The sequence below is a fragment of the Engraulis encrasicolus genome, chromosome 13, assembly GCF_034702125.1.
Source record: "Engraulis encrasicolus isolate BLACKSEA-1 chromosome 13, IST_EnEncr_1.0, whole genome shotgun sequence".
NCBI classification, from domain to species: domain Eukaryota; kingdom Metazoa; phylum Chordata; class Actinopteri; order Clupeiformes; family Engraulidae; genus Engraulis; species Engraulis encrasicolus.
This window is the reverse complement of record NC_085869.1, coordinates 30,368,211-30,375,710: the sequence shown is the minus strand read 5'-3', so window position 1 is coordinate 30,375,710 and position 7,500 is coordinate 30,368,211. Positions and strand designations below refer to the sequence as shown.

The window sequence follows — 7,500 nt, the reverse complement described above, 5'->3', positions numbered from 1 at the left end:
GGGAGAGAGAGCGAGAAAGGAGAGAGAGCGAGAGAGAGAGAAAGAGAGGGAGAGAAAGAGAACGAGAGAGAGAGAGAGAGAGAGAGAGGGGAGATGGCAAATCTCAGAGGCAGTGCAGCAGTAGAGAGGTGTGAAGGGGTTAAGCGTCGAGTGGGGAGAGTACGGCAGGCCGGCTGTGGCTGAGTGTAAACAGCCTCCATCCATCACCAGCGCCGCCTCTACGGAGCTCAGCAAAATCCCATCAAGGCCCCAAAAACATTAAAAATGAGAGGCAGTATTAATCAAGCTCAGAGAGGAGCAGGAAGGAGAAAGAGAGAAATACGTTGCGCCGGTCTCACAAGCACAAAAATGTTACAGCACTGTCTGTACTCTCTGAGAGCCTGCAGGGTTGTCTGCGATTCTCACTAGACTCCTGAGTGGCGTTCATTTGTGAACCTTCTAATGATGATGATGAGCACGACGGGCATTATTAATCAAGGTCAGAGGAAAGGAACAGCAGCAAATAGAAATGCCACAATGCTGCCTGTGCTCCCTTACAGGGCTGTCTGCATTTCTCACAGACTAAGACATTCATCATCACCGTCGTCATCATCATCATCATCATCATCATCATCATCATCATCATCATCATCTTCTTCTTTTGTATGTTCAGTGACAGGAGATATTATAACGTCCTAAATGTGTCTACTTGACTAGATCTCCTGAAGTAAGTGTGTGTGTGTGTGTGTGTGTGTGTGTGTGTGTGTGTGTGTGTGTGTGTGTGTGTGTGTGTGTGTGTGTGTGTGTGTGTGTGTGTGTGTGTGTGTGTGTGTGTGTGTGTGTGTGTGCGTGCGTGCGTGCGTGCGTGCGTGCGTGCGTGCGTGCGTGCGTGCGTGCGTGCGTGCGTGCGTGCGTGCGTGCGTGCGTGCGTGCGTGTGTGTATTCTACACAGAGGTCTGGAAACTCAGGTGTGCTTTACTCCTGCAGGAATGCACTGTAGAGCATGACCCCCACCTGTCTGGCGAGGTTAAACTGCTCTTTCATCATGTCTTGTGTCAGGCCGCAAACATGGCAGTCCCGGGCCCAGGAAGAAGGGGGGGCCCAGAATTGGGTCCTCATTACATTGTATGTATAGGGTGGGGGGCCCTTTCGGATTACTTTGTCCTGCGTCCGGCTGAAGTAGTCAGCAGCCCTGTGTTGTGTGCCATCACTGTGTGAGGCAGTGCTTTTAGACGGCCTTTCTTAGAAAGAGGCCCGGTAACCTGAGGCTAAATCTCAGGGACTCAAATCCCCTCGCCGCTGCCCTGACCCGACACCTGAAATCTGGTTATGTTTTGACTTCCTCTTTGAGACTGGGTGTGTGTGTGTGTGTGTGTGTGTGTGTGTGTGTGTGTGTGTGTGTGTGTGTGTGTGTGTGTGTGTGTGTGTGTGTGTGTGTGTGTGTGTGTGTGTGTGTGTGTGTGTGTGTGTGTGTGTGTGTGTGTGTGTGTGAGATTCTCACAACTGTTACGGCAGCCTCTCAGACTACACAATGAAAGAGTGGCAGCCATTGAAGCCTTCACTCCTGCCTGCAGTACCAATCATGGAAGTACTTATGCATTGGTGGACAGGGCAGTGTGTGGATGGAATATGTGTGTGCGTGCATGCGTGTGTGTGTGTTTATGTTTGTGTTTGGGGCATTGGAGTGTTAGTCCAACACCTGCTCAGGTAGAGAGAACGGCACAGCAGGATGCAAAGCACAAACGCTCTCTCTGACAGCAGGTGAATGACACAGTGACGGCTGAATAACAATGTCACACAATGCACTCAGGTGGGCTAGTTTGTAAGGCAACGTTGGCAAGTGTGTGAGTGTGTTTATGTGTCTATTGTGCGTATTAAGTGCGTGTTTCTCTTTTTTCTTTTTTTGTATCGTCATAAGGACTAGGGGTGGGTATTGGCAAAGGGTTCACGATTCGATGCGCATCACGATACACATGCCATGATGCGATTCTATCACGATGCATTGCGATTCATGTACTACTGTGATGCATTGCGATATTTACTTCAGTAAATGTGTAAAATACAGCTTATTTGTCAGTTGCTGTGTCGCTTTCTTAAGTCAGTTCATTCTATTTAAGCATTCTATCATCTGGGAGAGAGCTTACATCACAACAGAAATATTACCTATTCTCTACTGAACAAAATAACCTGTGGCAAATCGAATTTTATTGTTATCAAATAATCAATTGTCATGACTCCATGCAGTATATTGAGAAAATAAGTATAACGATACCTTGTCATGAATCGATGCATTGCATCGTGAGAGTAAGTATCGCGATGCATCGATGCAACGATTATTTTGCACACCCCTAATAAGGACCCCCCTCGAAAACGAGATGCCACATCTCAAGGGGTTATCCTCGAAATGAATTAATTAGAAACAAACAAACAAACAAACAAACCCAGGTGTTTTTGCTGGATTTTGTTTCCCGCATTTTGTGTTTACATTGTGTTGATTGTAATGAGCTCTTTGGCTTGATGAGAGCAGGGTTCAACGGGGGGCAAATAGGACCAACCTGTGTGACTTACAGAACAACTAATTATGCATGTGCGTGAGTGTGTGTGCGTGAGTGTGTGTGCGCGCGCGTGCGTGCATTTGTGTGTGCATATGGGACTGGGGAAATCAAGCAGGTGTGTGTAAACATATCTTGAATGTTGCTGTTTGATGTTCATTTAGGTTGACTTCACGGCTCCAAGTTTTTGCCCAAACACTTCAAACACCCCTCCTAATTGCTTGCTTTCGAAGTAAACCTGTGATCATTTAAACGAGTAAACATTAAACAACATTAAAAGACGTGAGGTTAACCACATGATCTCGCTCTCTCTCTCTCTCTCTCTCTCTCTCTCTCTCTCTCTCTCTCTCTCTCTCTCTCTCTCTCTCTCTTCCAGGGGCCCCTTCAGTGTGGTGCGGCGATGTATCAACAGAGAGACGGGCCAGCAGTTTGCCGTGAAGATCGTGGACGTGGCAAAGTTCACCTCCAGCCCAGGACTCAGCACAGAAGGTAGGAGAAGGAAGCGTGTGTGAGCGTGCGTGCTTGTGTGCTAAGTGTGTATTAATGCAGTGTTTCCCAACCAGGGGTACGTGTACCACTAGGGGCACGCGAACACATTGCAGGGGGTACTTGGAAATATGTAATTTTATCAAATACATGTAGCTTAGTTACATTGGGATAGAGTAAGCGGTATAGAAATTGACTTAGGGGGTGCTCATGGCACAACGAAAAGGCTTGGGGGTACACAAAAAAAAACAAAAAAAGTTGGGAAATACCTTATTAATGGACGGGTGTGGGCATGGGCAGGGCTGGATGAAGGTGGCTTGGGATTCCCCTTTTTTTCCCATTTGGCCAATTAGGGGCCCATTGGCAGGTGGGGGTCCCCAGCCATATCAGCCATATAGCATTGATCCGGCCCTGGGTTTGGGTGATGTGTATGGTGATGGTGATGGAAGGGAGGTTGAACTAAGCTGACACTGTTTTACTGTCTACTGCACCTGCCTGATTGTCTGGTCATGGTGCTTTAGGCAGGTTTCTCAGGGTGGTCCATAATGTATGCATTCCCCCTCCAGTCCGTCAAGTCTGCTTCTGGGTGTCAGTGTTAATGAAATGACAAGTGACACGCTCAGCCATGCAGCACTATAACAGGCTGGCAAGTGAAAAGGCCTTTTTTGTCCCCAAAAATGCTCCCTCACCATATTCAACACCTATGCATTTTTCTAGGACTAAAGGAGATGTCAGTTATCTGACAAAACCAGTGGACTACTTGCGGTATGAGGAGGCTCCTGCAAGAAAAGTCTCGCGTCACCTCCATTTGTGTCGGGCTGGGGAAAAAACTGCTGACTCACATGAAGTCAGAGCTAGTACATTATGGATTATGTCCAGCAAGCTTCCTCAAAGCGGCATCAAGTAATGCGCGCGTGTGTGTGTGTGTGTGTGTGTGTGTGTGTGTGTGTGTGTGTGTGTGTGTGTGTGTGTGTGTGTGCGTGCGTGCGTGCGTGCGTGCGTGCGTGCGTGCGTGCGTGCGTGCGTGCGTGCGTGCGCGCGTGCATTTGTTTGCGTGCGCGCGTGCATTTGTTTGCGTGCGCGCATGTGTGTGTTTCTGTGCGTGCGCGAGTGCATGTCTGAGTGTGCGTGTGCGTGTATGAATGCATGCATGCCTTTGCTTTCCGCTCATTCACCAATGAGGAGTCCTGTTCAGTGCATGCCTGTCCAGCCCCTGGCGTGGACACTAAGGAGGCTGGACAGAGCTGCTGAGCCTACAGTCCTACAGTGTCAGGGAGGCGGTAGGAGGGAAACAGCCAAGCAGTAGTGACCTTGAGGAGCTGTGTGTGTGTGGAGGCAGCCTGCCTGCAGGAAACGCTCTCGCACGCTGCGGTCGGAAGTGGAGGAATTAAACAGGCCCCTGGGGAATCTGTAATAGCTGCCATGTAGCAAATAGAGGAGGAGGTGGAGAAGGAGGAGGAGGAGGAATAGAAGAGTAGGAGGAGAGGAAGAAGAAGAGAAGGGAGAAAGGAGAAGGGGACGAAGAAGAAGAGGAGGAGGAGGTAGCAGAGAAGACAAGGAGGCGTAAAGGTGGAGGAGGTGGAGAAGGATGAGGAATAGAAGAGTAGGGGAGGAAGAGGAGGGGGAAGAGGAGGAGGAGGACGAATAGATGAGGAAGAACAGAAGAGGAGGAGGAAGAAGAGAAGACAAGGAGGAGTAAAGGTGGAGGAGGTGGAGAAGGATGAGGAATAGAAGAGTAGGGGAGGAAGAGGAGGAGGAGGAATAGATGAGGAAGAACAGAAGAGGAGGAGGAAGAAGAATATGTGCAGGAGGAAGAGGAATATAGCAGTAGGAGGTGAATCGAGGAGGAAGAGTGCTCTCCCAGGATGGACTAAACTGCCTTCACACCCGCTGCTTTTTATTTAATGTCTAATGTTCTTCAGGGCTGTGCTTTACTGTACAGCAAGTAGGAGAAGGAGGAGAGAAGGAGGAGGTGGTGGAGGTGAATAGAGGATGGAATGTGCTTTACTGTGCAGCCAGTGGTTCTCAGGCCTTTCCGTTCAAAACCCCGCTGAGCCCTTGACTTATTAAATAAACCATTGGTGGCTCATTAAGACATTCAAACTGGACCTAGTGTGCTAGTAGCAACATCAGATGGGAAGACATGCAAGGGCATATTAGCTATTAGTAAAGCATGAATCAGATTACTTTGCTAGCATTTTATCTCTTTAACTAATTCAGGGTACTCCTTCCCTTGCTCAATCTTCTCTTTCATTCACCTACGCAAGTGGAAACTCAGAACGGTTAGGTAAATAAATTCTAAACGATTGGCTGTAAGGAAGCCGCTTTTAGATCTCAAAAGGCATTTACAGGTTGATGCTGGTTCCTGAATCTAACCACCTTATGTGCTGGTATCACAAATACACTATTTTCTGGTAGACGAAGATTAATCATAGCACGCGTCACCAGTGCAAAAGACTGTGATGAAGCCCGGTCTCCCTAGGGGTTTGTGATTCTCTCCTTCTTTTTCTGTGGCGTTTAGTGGGGGCATGCATACAACGTGTACTACTGCCATCTACAGCTCTAAGGGAACTCCATTCATTCTCAACCTCCACTGGTCTCCTAAAGGGGCGTACACCGTACGTCACATGGATCCTGGAAAATTACCCTCATGAATCGTCTCTACCTTATCAATTGTCTCTGGTTTCACTATTTTTTTAACCATACCCTCTCACACCATGGGGTGGGGTGACATGATGATATGGAAGCAGTCGGGTGACATTTAAATAGGAAATGGCCATGGAAAAGAAGGAGTCTGGTCACACACCACCACGCGCACTATCTCTGTGTTGTCACCAGAGCAGCATAATCATGTTAGCTGCTCTGTTTTTCTTCTAGGTGACGGAGGCCCGAGCCGGGGCTAGCGGCGTCAGGTGCGTTAGCAGAGGCGCATCTTGTCAGCAGGCTAGGCAGGCAGCCGCTTTGGGGCCCCCAAGCCACTAGATGATGAACAACAACAACTCACACATTAAACTACAGTAGCAGCAATATGTTTTGAATGCTCAATCCTTTTAATTTTCACTTGGGGCCCCAACTGTCCCTAGTATCACCTCTGCCGTTAGTGTAGTGAAAGGAGAATTAACTTGGCGCCAAGATTTTTATTTGGTGTGGTCAGATGGGGCTGGTACCATTAGGTGTGTTTGTATGCGTTAGCAGTAGTAGCTTACGGTAGCGTTAGCTTGAACTAACTTGTGCTTGCGCCATTGGGTTGCATGTCATGGTCCGACAGCCCATTAGTCCAATTATTGACCACTGAGTACGTATTTGTCTTATAAAGAAGAGGCCCATTAGTCCACATCCCATTAGTCCGACAACACACGTTAAAACTATGCCCAAACCAAGACATTCCTAACCCTAACCGTCAGTAAAGGCATGTTTTTGTGCTTGTATTTTTTGTCTGAAAAGACGGGCCCACATGTTGGCTACCTACTCCTGTAGACTTAGCGTTGCGCACATCTGTCGGACTAATGGGATGTCAGACGAATGGGATTCTTGTTGTGCTCCTCTATAGCTTATTGTCTGACATATAGGGCTTGGCGATATGGAAAAAAACTATATCACGATATGGATTACATTATATCACGATAGCGATGTATATCACAATATAGCACAATTACATACGTTACATACGTTGTCGCAAAACAACCTTTCTTTAAAATGGATCTTTTTATTGTGATTTTTACAGTTACATGAACTTATAGTGTGTATTGTGACAACTTAAAATGTAATTAAATGATATTCAGTTGTATACAACTGATAAAATTACTATCACGATATAAACGATATAGGAGAAAGGTCACGATATACACTTTTATATCACGATAACGATATATATCGTCATATTGCCCAGCCCTACTGACATATAGGCTGTCTGACCAATAGGCTGTAGGGCCAATGGGCTGACCCCCGCGCCATTGTCAGGCAGTGCGATGACTCTGACTCTGATATGAGGGAGATTGTACTGGTGAGTGGAGCAGAAGCTAAAAAAGAAATGAGAGAGTCATGCATACTCTTCTGCCTCATCCCACATAAGAGGGCAGAAGAGAAAGGCGGCCACTGCTGATTTCTCAAGTACTGCTCCCAGAAGCTATTCAGAGAGCTTATCTCAAAGTGCACACACACACACACACGCACGCACGCACACACTCTCATACACACACAGTCGCAAACTCGCAGTTACTCAAACACACATATCCAGACATACACACACACACACACACTCACACACAAAGACAAAGACACACATGCGCGCGCATACACACACACACACACACACACACACACACACGTACGCACGCACATTCACACACACACACACACGCACGCACGCACACAGTCAGTCAAATACACACACAGATGTGAGAGGGCTGCGAAGGGTCTTCTGCTGGCCTGGATAAGATGGCGATAGGACGGAGGGATGAAAGCAGCGTAAATGATGAGATGG

General features: G+C 47.5%; 1 protein-coding gene across 9 annotated transcripts in view; it reads left to right on the top strand.

Moving 5' to 3' along the window:
• The window catches only part of caska (calcium/calmodulin-dependent serine protein kinase a), a 266,554-nt gene that overhangs the window by 117,629 nt on the left and 141,425 nt on the right, over nucleotides 1-7,500 (top strand). For all 9 annotated transcript variants that reach the window (XM_063213655.1, XM_063213653.1, XM_063213652.1 and 6 more), the window contains exon 2: nucleotides 2,908-3,020. In XM_063213655.1, the coding sequence (XP_063069725.1) occupies nucleotides 2,908-3,020 (113 nt within the window). The remainder of the gene's footprint in view (nucleotides 1-2,907; nucleotides 3,021-7,500) is intronic.